The 14706-nt window shown below is 48.4% G+C and overlaps 1 protein-coding gene across 5 annotated transcripts in view; it reads right to left on the bottom strand.

The window, feature by feature from the left end:
• The window catches only part of SYT6 (synaptotagmin 6), a 61754-nt gene that overhangs the window by 35263 nt on the left and 11785 nt on the right, over nt 1–14706 (bottom strand). For 3 of the 5 annotated variants that reach the window (XM_033195812.1, XM_033195813.1, XM_033195814.1), the window contains exons 2-3: nt 12240–12588; nt 10113–10671 (exon numbers count right to left, since the gene is read on the bottom strand). In XM_033195812.1, the coding sequence (XP_033051703.1) occupies nt 10113–10671; nt 12240–12588 (908 nt within the window). Of the gene's footprint in view, nt 1–10112; nt 10672–12239; nt 12589–14706 lie in introns of those variants that run through there. The other 2 variants (XM_033195815.1, XM_033195816.1) reach the window with 2 other exon arrangements.

Raw genomic sequence — 14706 nt, 5'->3', positions numbered from 1 at the left:
CCATGGAGGCCCTAGTGAAGGCTGCCCGTGGGATGGAGTGTGGAACCCATACCTCTCCTCTTTCCTTTCTGGGCTCTTGGTGGATTTTCAGCAATCCTTCTCTAGAGGAGCCTTGGCCCCTTGGGCAGTCCCAGAAAAGTCAAAGTCCTGTTGGCTTTGGAACCTGAGACTGGACACAGTGAGGCACATTCTCAGGATCTGAGCTTTGAGCATGGAGGGACACTTCCCTGCACCCTCCAACCTCCAATTTCCTCCTAGTCACTACAGGACATGAGGTCTGAGGTTAGGGCTGCTGTTACTATTCTGGAGCAGGAAAAGCTGCTCCTTGCTTGATGTTCCCATCTGACCAAGAAATCCTTCCAGGGAGGCAGCCAGGCTCTTCACCGCCTCCCCTCTTTGGTGAGAGGTACAAAGGAGAGGTCCCACCCACCTCTGCATTGGCAGGGGTGAAAGGAATAAACTGTGAGTAGGATGCACTGGTCATTTCCAGCCATTGGTCTAAGGAGGGGGTGTCAGAGAATAACAAGGATGATGACACCAGGCCCAGGGGAGCGTGGGGGCAAATGAACATCCAGCAAAGACAACTGGGGAGCTGCATAGCAGCTGAGCAGCGAACACACAAGGGAGCCCTGCAGCCCTACCAAGGACCTAGTGGCTTCTGATCCAGGTGGGTGGGGGTCAGGCAGCTGGGAGGGCCACTGCTGGGCTCACTTGGACTGCTCAAAGAGGGGCGCAAGACTGGCCATCTTCATGCATTATTTAGAGTGCTCCGGCTGCAGGGTTCGGCCCGGGGAGCAGTCTTCACGGGTTTGGGCAGGCCACCCAGGCCCCCAGGCTCAGGCATACCTTTACACCTACTGGGGCTTCCATGTAACCCTGATTGGCCCTGCTGGCCTCTTTCAGAAAACTCTCCCTCTCTGCTTCCATCCTGGCTTGGACCTGTATGCAGCAGTCCAGACACAGGAATTTAAGGCAGAATTCTAGGGATACTGAGCCTTTCTGCAAATTTCTGATGGAAAAGGTGGTCTTGGCCTGAATTGTTCTGTGTTGCTCTCAGCCAGGGCTGCTCACTCTACCTCCCTGTCCCAGCCCCAGCTTTTCCCTAAGCTATGGCCCATATATGGAACCAGCCTCTTGGCACACTGCCAAACCAACCCTCCTAGACCTTTAAAAACCCATTTCAAGAGCTGCACCCTCCAGAAAATTTCCCCAGAATAACATGACCCAAGTCCCCGTTCCACAGTTGATCTTCCCCACTCAGGTGCCACCAAAGCGGCCCTTGTCAAGGCCGATGATAAGCTCCTTGATGCTGAACAAAACGGCCAGGTCTCAGTCCACATCTTACTTGATTGGTCACAGCATCTAATACAACTGAGCCTTACCCCTGTCCTTCTGGAAACACTTCCTTTGTTTCCTGAGACACTGTACCCTCCTGGCTTTCCTTCTTTTCCCCTGCTGCTAGTCTCCTTTGCTGGGTTTTCTTCATAGCCCCACATCAATTGTTAGAGTACCTCATGGTTAAATCCTGTTTATTTCCTCTTTTCTAGCTAAACTTATTCCACTGGGATTTCAATCAGTCTCATGGCTCTTGACACCATTTATATGCTAACATCTCCTAGATCTGTTTCTTTAACCAAGGCCTCACTCCTGGACTCCAGACTTTATATCCAGCTTCCTACGTAGCATCACCACTTGGATGTCCAAAAGGTATCTCAAATATGACATGTCCAAATCTGAGCTCCTAATCTTCCTCCCCAAATGCGTTCTTCCTCCAAGATTTCCCAGCTCAGCATCCCGAGTTGTTTGGACTGAAAATCTTGATTCTTCTCTTTCTCTACACGTTAGACCCTCCACCCAATCTGTCATCAAATACTGCTGGCTGTACTTTCAAAATATATTCAGAGACTAGCCACATCTTACATATCTACCACCATCCTTGTTCAAGCTACTGTCATCTCTTTTTCAGGACAATCACATCCCCACTGACTTTCCTGCCTTTGCTCTGACTGTGTACAGTAGTCTAGTCCCAGCCCATCAGCTGCAGTGATCTTTTTGAACTTTTGGTTGTGGAACCATATTAACCTCTCGGGCCTCTTACCTCTCCCACTTTATCTTTCATTCTTTCCCCTCCCCAGCCCTGTTTCTGCTTCTGCCACATTGGTCCTCTTGTTGTTCTTTGTTTTTCTCTTTTTTTCCCTTCCTTCCTTCCTTCCTTCCTTCCTTCCTTCCTTCCTTCCTTCCTTCTTCCTCTCCTTCTCTTTTTTATAGACAGAGTCTTGCTCTGTTGCCCAGTCTGATGGATCACAGCACAGTGCTGTGATCATGGCTCACTGCAGCCTCGATCTCCCAGGCTCAAGCGATTGTCCCACCTCAGCCTCCGAGTTGCTGGGATTATAGGCACGCACCACCACACCTGGCTTTTTTTTTTTTTTTTTTTTTTTTTAAGTTTTGTAGAGACGAGGTCTCCTTGTTTTGCCAGGGGCTGGTCTCAAAATCCTAGCCTCACACGATCCTCCTGCCTCAGCCTCCCAAAGTGCTAGGAATATAGTTGTGAGCCAATGTGCCTGGCCTCTTTCTTGTTCTTTGATCATGCCAGATGCCATCCCACTGCAGGGTCTTTTCTCTCTGCCTGGACCTCTTTTCCTGCAAGTATCTGCAGGGTTCTCTCCCATATTTCAGGTCTACGCAAAGGGCACCCTCTCAGGGAGGTCTCCCCTGCCCACCCTCCCCAACCCAACTCTCCTATCACACTTCCTGCTTCATTTTCTCCATGTCATTTATGACTCTCAGACATACTATTTATCTTAGTCACTTGCCTTCCTCCACTAGAGCATAAGCTCCACGAGAGCAGGGACTTTGTTGACTGCTGCATCCTCAACATCTAGGACCATGCTTGGCACTTAGCAGATGCTTAAACAGGTCATTGCTGAATGAATAATTCCCAAGTGATTCCTCCTTTGACTTCCTCTGTTCCCTTTCTCTTGATCTCCTCCTGCTCGGTGCTCTTTGCTGCCTGCCGCTCTTTCTCCTTCATCCTGGCTGTGGGCGTTCCCCAAAGCTCAGTTCTTGTTCCTGAATTCTCCTTCAGCCATCTGTATCCCTCATCCCACTCACTCACTCTTCTCGCTTCAGTACTCACCTCAATCTCCCCCTTTTTCCTTTTAATGTAATGTAAATAATTGTGTTCCTTTCATTAGATTTTTACTTGCTCTGAAACCTCTGTTGAACTGTGAGTTCCTTAAAAGCAAGGACTATGTTCGTCCCTTCAATACCCAGTTAGTTGTTCTAAGACCCAACATGTTCTTTGAGGGCTCTTTGAAGACTTGTTTAGTGGATTAAGATTCAATACGCTTACCTCTTACTCCTGCCCGTCTCCTGCCCAGGACAGACCTAGAAACTTGAGATCCAAGGTGGACACTTTGAAGGCGTTGTATCGAACTGCCGGTCAATGAAGCTTTGGGAGGCTTCATCCCCCGGTGATTCAATGAGTCACAGTGGATCAATTAGCTGATTCTTTGGCTCTACTTGAAAAAGCCTTTTGTGGCCACTCTGGGATCTCAATTGACTTGAGTGTGTGGGCGTGAGAAGAGGATGCAACAGAAAATTTTTTCAGGCAAGCAAGGCAATTTCATTTCAGGAGGCCTGTCTTCCCCCAACATGCTGGGCCAGTGAGGGACCTGCATGTCCCCAAGACGACAGAACTGGTTTCCTGCCTCCCCCATCAGACTGTGAGGTCTTGAGGGCAGGACTGGAGTTGAAGTCATACTCCCAGCCTGGTGCCTGCTACATAGTAATTACTCTGCAAGTAGTTATTATACAAAGAAAAGAAACCCAATCTTATGAGAGAGAAGTTCTCTCTAGATCCTTCCCTAAGTCCAAAGAGAACAAAGAAACATAGTCGTCTTCCTCTGACTTCCTCTTTTATCATGCTCTGTCCTTCACTGTCATCAACATAACCTGGCCTAAAACTTTTCTTTTCTAGAAGCACCTTTTCTCGAGCAATCTCATCTGACTCCAATTCTTTTCTTCACGTCTCCTAACACCTCTGCACATGGCTTGCAGTGCAGCAGCTTACATAATTGTGTTGTAAGCATCCTGAACTGGTCTGTCCCCAGGTGTGTGCCTTGTGTATGAGGGGCTTGGGGACTGGGGAGCACAGGCATCTCCTACAGTTCCCATCAGCCTGGGCACCCTGATGTGGAGGGCTCTTGCTCTGCCTTCCTTTCCATAGCCCAGTCCCTGGCTCTGCATTCAACAAGTGACCAATGATGCACTGACCAGCACATAGTCGGCATTCAATGAATAGCTATTAAACTAAAGAGAAAGGATGTCGAACCTAGTGCTCACAGAAAGGAAATGAGGGAAAAGGTAAAGGAATCCAATGTCAGCACCAAACCCACTCTCCAAAATGACTAGATTTTGAGATGAGTGAGAGAACGTAAGCAGCCCACAAAGAAAAAACAGAACAAAACACTCTTCTGGATCCCCTGATGAGCTGCACAATTTCAGTGTTTAGTTTCTGTCCCAAGAAACAATGTAACCATGCTTCCCTCTGGTGGTGTAAGGATCATGAGTTCAAATCTTGGCTTTATTATTTCTGTTTGGGTGACAATGGGTAAGTCACTTAAACAAACTTCATTTGTTTATTTACATATAGGGGACCACCATAAGCATTGTGGTGAGGATGAAACATGGCAAAGCAGATTGTGCCCTTGGTAGCTAGCAGGAGCTCAATAAGTAATGACAGGCACATTCCAGCAAATGGGGATTGGGAAGGAGACAGGAGGGAGGGAGCTGAGTGCCGGCACAGGAATGTGGCTCATGGGAAAAGGAGGAGGAAGGGTTGCTGATGGGGCCTCCCCTGTGGCAGAAACCTCCTAGAGGACATTCCCCAAGGGCTTGAAGAGAGGCCTGACTCTTACTGACATTTAAGGGAAGAGTGAGGATGTCTGGAAATTCTGCCCAGTGGCTTATCACTGTGCGGTTTAGGCCTCTGCTATGGAGACCACACTCCGGAGAATAGGTAGCTCTGTTCTGTGAAAGCATGAGAGCCAAGAACTTCCTAGGGGGGAGGAGCTGAGAATCACAGGCCTCTAGAGATGGTTTAATACTGAGGAAAATCAGCCCAGAGATGGAAAGTCACTTTTTCAAGGTCACACAGAAAACACATGGCATAGCCAAGACAAGAAATAAAAAAGGAATCATAATATCCAACAACCAGTCAGAACAGGTGACCTGGACTGAAGGGGAAGGTCAGGCCTGGGAGTGTTATAGCAGGAAGGCACCAGAGGAATAGGGCTCAGCAACTGCTTTGTGACAGTGCTGTCCTGGGTGGCTGTGTACACTGTTTCATTTACTACATATAATACCAATAGGACTAGAAGCCATTATTATCCCCATCTTGCTGATGTCAAACCTGAGGCACAGTTTAGATAATGTCCCAAGGTTTTAAAGCTAGCAAGTGAGGAAGTTAGAATGCAACTCAGGTTGGGTTGACAATAAAGCCTGCACTCCTTCTGCACAGCTCTGCTTATTTCCAGGCCAGAGGCTATTCTACCATTTAACGCCTCCCTCCCTCCCTTCATACCCTCAGTCCAGGTTCTCTGGAAGTATATGGAACACTTCATCACCCCTAAAACACACACACACACAAATGCACACTCACACACATACACATGCATGCACACACACACTCTAGCCTAGTCCAAAAACAACACACGTGCACACACACACACATGCACGCTCTAAACTAGTAGGGACCTGGTAAGGCAGGAAGATGGCTGAATCCATCAGCACCACCAAGCACAGCACATATTTATGGCCCCAATTACAGCCTTCGTCTCCCACTACAGTGAAGGAGAAGGAATAGCCACAGGAATAGTTTTGTGCGGTGGGGTCTGAGTCCTCTGTAGCAATAACTACAAGATTAGAGATGTTAGCAAACCCGGGTGACGGCAGCTCTATTATAATGATAAATCTACAGCTTTATTTAGAAATAATGAGACTGGGGGCAGAATACGCTAGGAGAGAAGAGCATGGTGATTTTAGCCAATTGAAGCTCTGGTTGGAGAGACAGTGGCAAAGCTCTGGGAATGCCCAAGAGAGCATCAGGGGCCCTTGGGCAAGCCAGGCAGGAGGAGAGATGGGGGAAGCAGGAGGGCAGAGCTTCCCAGGGCTGGAATGGGTGTGGTGAACTCCCAAAATTTCCATCCCAGGCCTGAGTTTCTTAATCCCACGCAATGCAAGAGGCCTCTGACTGTCTTGCAGACCTGGTTTGCTCTGGCTCTCCAGCCAGTGGGGCATATGTGCTGCCCAGACTTCCCTCTGGAACAATCTGGGGTAGGGAGGTGAGTGTCCCTTGAGGCTTAAGATTTGCAATTAACAAAGGGCTAGACTCCCCGGATGTGTTCCTCCCCTTCACTAGCCTTGAGCTCAGGGTTCTGTGTTTGTGAGAAAACAATGCAAATGTTTCAGGCTTTGGTACTTCAAGTCAAGCACAAGGGCGGGGGCGGGAACAAGGGATCTGCCTGGTGCCACCAGCCAGGGCTGAATCTGACTCTTCTGCACAAACTCAAGGAGCAACACAGGCAGCATTCACATCACTTTGGTGAGCACAGAGCAGCCTCCAAGTTCCCTTTCTCATAGGACCTTTCCTTCTGCTCAGCATGTGGGTCACGGACCCTCTGCTTTGGTCCAGACTACCTGATCTGACTGGTTACCCCAGACACAAACCATCCCATTCACCTCTGAACAAGTGCACAGGCTGGGTCTCTCCCAACCAAGCCTGGCTCTAAGCCATTTTCTAAATACTACTTGAGCTGCTTCTCCTCCAAGAAGCCTTCCCAGGTTAACTCCATTCAATTCCAACTACTTCTTTAATAGTCTTTTCCTTGGGCACCCATATATAGTTTTAATTGAATTAAGTAAGCCACTGGTCATTTAACAAGAAAGTACTGGTTTCTTACACTCAGCCCTGAGGGAAAATACAAGAGAAAGTCAAATGTGGGTCACAAGCCATTCCTGAGCCATTGGGAGGACTTTCCAAGGTAGAATATGACTCAGGATATAACTTGGGGATACAGAGAACACACTGGAGAGGCAGCTGCTGTGAGACCGGGAGGCCACATGGAGGATGATGGCAGTTAGGCTCTGAAAGGTGGATTGGTTTGCACCAGGCAGAGAGGTGGGAACAGGCCTGCCTGACATGGAGAACTTGTTGGCAAAGGCAAGAGGCAGAAATGTCAGGTGTTTTTCTGAAGCTGCTGGATTCCTGAGCTCAGGTCCAAAGGGCAGCTCTGGGAATGGAATCAGACACACGGGAGAGATGGGAGCTGGCTGTTGGCTGTGCTCAGCTCGTCAGCATTGCTCCCCATTGTGCTGGCTGTGGAAATTCATATACACCCAGGGCTCTGTCATTCCTGGTGACTGTGATGACTTGGACCTCCCTGGCCCCCAAATGATTAAAATTTGACAGCACCACAAATAGGTACAAGCACCAGCCTTCTTGCACCTCTTCCCCCTCTTTTTGCCTGAGTCCTTGCCTGGCAGGGTGATGAACTTGCTCCTGAGAATTCTATCTCCTGGTGGGGCTGTGGGTTGGAGGGTGGCAGGGGACTCACTTGAGAAGAAACATCCAGCTCAGACAGATAGTAAGACAGACTGGCTGAGCATGGGTGCGGCTCTGCAGCTTGGGAAACTCCTGCAGCTGGACTCCCTCTGTGCCTGGACTCCCTCTGCGCCTGGACTCCCTCTGCGCCTAGACTCCCTCTGCACCTGGACTCCCTCTGCACCTGGCTAGAATGCTACCCCTTCCTCTTGGGCTGTCGATTTATTTATGACTGTCCTTCCCCACCTGATTTAGTTCTCCTTATCCAGGAGACCTTTGCCAGCTGTCCTAACTCTAAGGCTCCTATAACCGTACACAGCGGATCGTATTTGCTGCTTTGCACTGCCAGCCACTGCAGGGACTTTTCCTGTCTCTGTAATTAGATGACAAGTTTCTGTGGGTCAAAGAGGCTGTTTTCTACCCCAGCCCCACCCTCACCCCCATGCCTGGCACAGTGTTCTTAGGAGGAGGAGAGGGAGGGGGGCTATAATGATAATAGATGAGGATGATGAGGATGGTGGTGATTTGTTCCATGCTCTTTGGTTGATCTGCCCTTTTCAGAAGCCAGGCTGGGGAAGTGGTGATGGGACAAGGGCAGGACAGCCACGGGGTTCTCAGATATGGAAAGGTGCATCCAGGTGAGGAGTGTGCTTGGGCACAGATTGCTTACCCCAGGCATGAGGCTTCCAGTCATGCCTAGAGCCAAAGACACCAGATGGTGGACTCTGGCAAGGAGCAAAGGAGGCTCCTAGAAGGGCTGAGCTGAGCTCTGCTTCCTGCAGCCCCTGGCCCTCACGCCCTTCCCTGGGTGGCAGCCTCACTCTGAGGAGGGCTGAGCTGCTTTTCTCTAACTGTCCAGTTACCATAATGAAACCACAGCCTAAGGAGACCACAGGGAAGAGCTCCACCAGATGTAAACTTCAGAGTGATTTATGGTGTGGAGCGCTCGGGCCTGGGGCTGCCGCACAGCTGCTGTTCTGATCCGCCCCGTCTGCCCGCCCCGTCTGCCTGATAGCCAGCCAGCTACTTATGTTCTTCTTAGGGATGACATTTCAGGAAAGCAAAGGTGGGGGAGGCACTGGGCCATTGGGCTGGACTGGTCAAAGTCAGCACAAGCTATGAGAATGGGGTGTCCCCCAGACCCTTCCTGGGGTGTAAGCAGAGCCCATCAAGCTTTCTCACTTCGAACAAATCAAGATTTATACCCTTTGCACACCAGAGCAGGGCTGATTTTCCCAGCCCCTCTCTTCACAGGCTCAACAGAGATATTGAGTATTGACTATCTGAGCGGGAGTCTGCAGGCAGAGTGGGGTCGCCCCTCCTCAGAGATACAGCGCAGGAAATATCCAGATTGCCGCTCAACCTGTTAGCACTCAAGACAGCAGATGCAAGGCCACTGGAGCTTGGAGGGATCGCCCCCACTGAGCTCTCAGCTGCCTGGGGATGGGGGGGGTGGCTTAGAGAGAGGACATTAGCTATACCTGCAGGACATAGCTATACAGTTTCCTCAACTTGGGACTGGAGCGAAGGGCTATGCCAGACCGAAGGGCTCCAGATGTGCCCTCTCCAGTTCTCTGTGCCAAACCTGTGCTCCCTTCTCTTAAAAGCCAACTTGAGCCCCAGCTCCTTGAAGCCTTCCCTGGTTAATTCCAGCTGATTGCAAACAGCCCAGCACCCACCTCCTGTGTAGGGGTTAGTCAGGTCTCCTTTTGGGCTGGACTCCCCCATCTCCCATACATGACTGGGAAAACAATGCCCAAGCAAAGGGACTCTGCTGTGTGTCATCATTCGTGCTGTTCATTAGGTATGTCCAGCTCTCCTTCTGGGCACTCGGTAGGATTAATTTGCCCCTTCTCCCTTGATATTAGGAGTTACCGTGTGTCTTGTTCTAATGGGAGTGGAAGTGACATGTGTCACTTCTGTGTGGAAGCTTTAATAAACAGTGCATGGTTTGCCACTTCCTCTCCCTCCTGATGTTTAACTGTGGGGGCCCGTGTCTAAATGCAGCGTCTGTTGGCTTGGGTCCCCAGGTAACAAGGTGGAGTAGAGTCCCCAGCCCAGATGCAAAGCACATGAAACATGAACAAGGCATAAACTTTGGTTGTTTAAAGCCACAAAATCCTCGGACCGTTTGCTGCTGCAGCATAGCCTGGTTCAGCCTAATTGATATGGCCTGTTTTGATTGCCTATGCCAGGTTTCTATATCTATATCAGTACTCTCTATATCAGTACTCTCAGTAGAAAGAACTATCCCAGAACATGCAACCAGAAGCCACAGATAAAAAATCCCTCCCCTTCCTAGCTACATGGGGACTCTGCTGTCTGCCATTTCAACCTGGGGCAGAGTGCAAGGGTAGGCTGGGCCACTGGGCAGTTTCCAGAGTCCCTCGTCATATCCCAACGGGAAAAGGCCCATTTGTCTCTAGGAAGTGAGGGGCTGGGGACATGTCCAACCCAACCCAGAATCACAAATCCTCAAGAAGCCAAGGAACAGGGCTGTACTCACACTTGTGGCATATTGGATGTCCTTCCAGATGGAGGTTTCCCGAGACAGATCAGAGGCCTCAAAGAGGTTGTCCATGATGACCTCACCAATCATGTCATGGCGGGAGAAGCGGTCGAAGTCGAAGACACTGAGATGCAGCTTGCGGTCAGCCAGCTCCTCATAGGGCACAGGGAAGTGGAAGTTCTCATCAAAGGTGGGGTTCAGGGTCTTGCGGTGCACCCGGGTCTGCAGCTTGCATTTGCGGTCAGGCAGGAGGTAGATCTTGACATAAGGGTCAGAGCTTCCGCAAAAGTCCTTGGCAGGGAGGTCAAAAGCCTTCAGGATACGCACAATCAGGGTCTCGGTCTCGTAATCATAACGTAGGCTGAAGTTGATCTTCCCGCAGCTTTTGGTGGCCTCAGACTTGGCATCGTCCCCATCCACCGACTTCTGCTTGTAGAGCTCAGGCTTGATGCGGCCAATGCTGGTGGGCTGCTCTGCTGCTGGTGGAAGATCATTGCCATAGTCTACACTGGAGACGTGCATCTGCCTTGGCAGGTGGCGCTTGAAGGACGTGTGCCTGGTAGAGGGCAGGAGGGGGCAGAGAGAGTGTGGTCAAGGCTCAGGGGAAGGGGGATGAAGGCAGACACGAGCCTGGAAGCCCTGACTCATTGTATCCCTTGTTGAGCCCCCTTTTCCTTCCTCTTCCTGACCCCACTTTTCCTCTGCACACACTTGGTGTACAAGGTTGTGGTGAGCATTACATGTCTTAATATATGTAAAGTAGTTGGAATGGCACCTGATATATAGTAAACTCAATAAATGTTAGCCATTGCTATCATAATCACTTTTTCCTGCTTTTCTGTTACCTGCATTTTAGGTTTACTTCCTAGTAGACAAGACTCTGGTTTCCTTATTAAATCATGAGATCCCTTAAGAGAAGGACCATCCCTTCTTATCCTCAATGTGGCACCCCCTTCATCACCTTCATCAGCACCTCCATTTGTTGAGCATTTGCTATACAGCAGGCAGCGGAGTGGTAAAAGCATGGACTTTGGAGTTAGACTGCATAGGTCAATCTTGGCTCTGTCACTTTCCAGCTGAGATCTTGGGAAAGTTATTTAACCTCTCTGTGCCATAAAAACGAGGATAATAAAAGTAACAACCACATAGGATTGCTATGAGAGTAAAATGAATTGATTACATATGAAGTGCTTAGAACAGAGCCAAGCATAATCATAAGCAATATATGTGTTAGCTCTCCTTATCGATTACATTGATTCTTCCATTGGCTCCTCACAACTACCATATAAAAGTCATCAGCCTTATTTTACAGTTGGAAAAAGCGAGGCTAAGGGAAGGTGAGGAACTTGCCCAAGGCCATATGACAAACTGTCAATGTGACCCCCAGCATGTTCATTCCTGGCCTCCAGTCTGAAGATCAGGCCTCATTCTCTTTGGTTGGTCCCCTGAGGGCCTGGAGAGCCATTGCAGGGACCTAGGAATCCATCAGAGCCCTAAGTTTTGAGTAAATACAAGGCCTTATGCATGCTTGCACCACATCTTTTAAAAGTGTTTCTGAATTTGGGGTAGGTTTTTGTCGTTATGTTTTTCTTGTTGCTATTTTCGGTTAAAGGATGCTGTATGTATTTACAATTGTTGTCATACAGGGAACTCTGAAAGGCTTTAAAGGAATCCTCATTCTCAAACTATTAAGACTCTCTTCCCTTATCTGCCATGCACTGCAGACTGTAGCTATCAGGCTTTACTGACATATCCCTAAACACACCGTGAACTCTTACGTCTCTAGGCCTTTGCTGTTCTCTTCCTTCTGCCTGAAGCCTTTCCTTCCAAACATCCAACACTCTCCTATTCCACTATTCCATTCCCCTCACATCCACACATACCCCAAGTGCACACCACATGTACAGCAACCAGCCTCAAAGGTTTCCCTTTCGTGAAGTCTTTCCTGGTACCCACCTCCTCCTCGTTGATCACCCATCATGGATCACATCTTCTGACATATTTCTCCATCAAAGGATATGTGTTATTATTTCCGATCGCTGATCCTCACAGGCTGGAATCCCATAGATGTATTAAGGGAGTGTGGAGGTGTGGGATCAGGGAAGGGAGCGGTCCACTCCTCACCTGGTGGATGAGGCTGGCTCTGTAATTTGCCGCTGCAGCCGCGTGTGACGCATGATGTGGTCCTTGACCGACATCTGCACCTCAGCTGGGATATCTGGGGATGTGTGGCTGATCTTCACGGCCGCCTCCAGGAAGCCCAGGGTGCTGGGGTCCTTCAGCTTGTCCGCCATGTTGCCTCTGAAGCTGGGGCTCTGGAGGGCTTCCAAGGGGGGATTAGCAGAAGAGGGACTGGAGGCCTCCTTGTTCCTCCAGGGCATCCAGCACAGCTTCCAAAAGAGAAAGAGAAAAACTGCCACCAGGGCCACGCCACACACAATAACTACAACTGCGAGGAGGCTGACAGAGGTGCCTGCCCTCGGCATGAGCCAGACAGACAGAGGCGGGGAGAAACGGGTGAGGGTGTTGGAAGAGGGGGCACACAGAAGGGACAAAGACGGAAGAAGAGAGAAGAATGGTCATGAGAAAGCTGCCAGGTCAGATGGAGAGGTGGTTTCAGGGTTGACTCTTGATTGTCCACTTCGTGGAATATCTGCAGGCTTGTGTTCACCTCAATCTGATTCTTCCAGCATCATCCTCTTTCCCGCCCCCACCCTCTCCTCCCAGCCAGCTTGGGGAGCACCTGGGCTGTGGTCTCTACTGCCTATTGGCATGTGCACAGGGAAAGGGAAGTAATTTAAATAGTAGCCTAAGCAAATGTGCAAATTCGTGAAGCGTTCATGTTCAGATGCTGTTTGAATTTCTATGAAAGCTGCTACTATGGCCAGACTTAGAGTCATTTTTGTCTACAGCCTACTTCCTTAACAGGCTGTGATACCTTGGGGGGGCAGACGCTGGCTAACTCATCCTCTTTTCTTCTTTATCCCATCCCCACTGAGCCCAAGACAGGAACTCAATAAATATTGAGTTGACTTCAAGTGAATGAGAGTCAGCATAGTCTCTTTAAGAGCAAGGATTATGTTCTTCTGTACTCCCAGAAGTCTGTGCATAGTAGGCTCAATAAATACTTCTATTAAGTTGGAATCTGATCTACACAGAGCATGTCAAAGCTAAATACAGGCACAGTTCATTTTACTATGCTTCACTTTATTGTGCTTCACAGATACTGTGTTTTTTACGAACTGAAGCTTTGTGGCAACCCTGCCTTGAACAAGTCTTTTGGTGCCAGTTTTCCAACAGCATGTGCACATTTTGTGTCTGTGTGTCACGTTTTGGTAATTCTCACATTATTTCAAACTTTTAAATTACTATTAGAGTTGTTATGGTGATCTATGATCTGTGATCAGTGATCTTGGATATTCCTATCGTCATTGTTTTGAGGCATCCTGAGCTGCACCCATGTAAGATGGCCAACCTAACTGATAAATATTGTGTGTGTTCTGACCACTCCCCTGGCTGGCCATTCCTCTCCTTGGGCCTTTCTATTTGCTGAGACACAACAATATTGAAATTAGGCCAATTAATAACCTTACTTTGACTTGTAAGTGTTCAGGTCAAAGAAAGTGTCACTTGACTCTCATTTTAAATCAAAAGCTAGAAATAATTAAACTTAGTAAGGATGGCATATCAAAAGCCAAGACAGGCCAAAAGTGAGGCATTTTGTGCCCCACAGCCAAGTTGTGAATGTAAAGAAAAAGTTCTTAAAGGAATCAGAAGTGCTACTCCAGCAAACACACAAATGATAAGAAAGCAAAACAGTCTTATTGCTGATGTGAAGAAAGCTTTAGTGGTCTGGACAGAAGATCAAACCAGTCCCAACATTCCCTTAAGCCAAAGCCTAATCCAGAGCAAGACAGTACCTTTCTTTCATTCTATGAAGACTGAAAGAGGAGAGGAAGCTGCAGAAGAAAAGTTTGATTCTAGCAGAGGTTAGTTCTTGAGGTTTAAGGAAAGAAGTAGTCTCCATAACGTAAAAGTTCAAAGAAGCAGCAGCAAATGCTGATGTAAAAACTGCAGTAAGTGATTCAGAAGATCTAGCTAAGATAATTGATGAAAGTGATTACACTGAAAAACAGATTTTCAGTGTATAAGAAATAGCCTTATATTGGAAGAAGATGCCATCTAGGACTTTCATAGCTAGAAGGGGGAAGTCAATGCCTGACTTCAAAGTTTCAAAGGGCAGACTGACTCTCTTTTTAGGGGCTAACACAGCCGATGACTTTAAGATGAAAATAATGCTTATTTACCATTCCAAAAATCCTACGGTCCTTAAGAATTATGCTCAGTCTACTCTGCCTATGCTCTAAAAATGGAACAACAAAACCTGGATAATAGCACATCTGTTTAAGAATGGTTTACTGAATATTTTAAGCCCACTGTTGAGACTTACTGCTCAGAAGAAATGATTCCTTTCAAAATATTACTGCTCATTGACTATGCACCTAGTCACCCAAGGGCTCTGATGGAGGTGTGCAAGGAGATTAATGTTGTTTTCATGCCGGCTAACACAACATCCATTCTGCAGCCCATG

Source organism: Trachypithecus francoisi, unplaced genomic scaffold (assembly GCF_009764315.1).
Source record: "Trachypithecus francoisi isolate TF-2019V2 unplaced genomic scaffold, Tfra_2.0 Lachesis_group5, whole genome shotgun sequence".
NCBI lineage: Eukaryota > Metazoa > Chordata > Mammalia > Primates > Cercopithecidae > Trachypithecus > Trachypithecus francoisi.
Note: the sequence above shows the minus strand (reverse complement) of the source record. Positions and strands in the feature narration are given on the sequence as shown.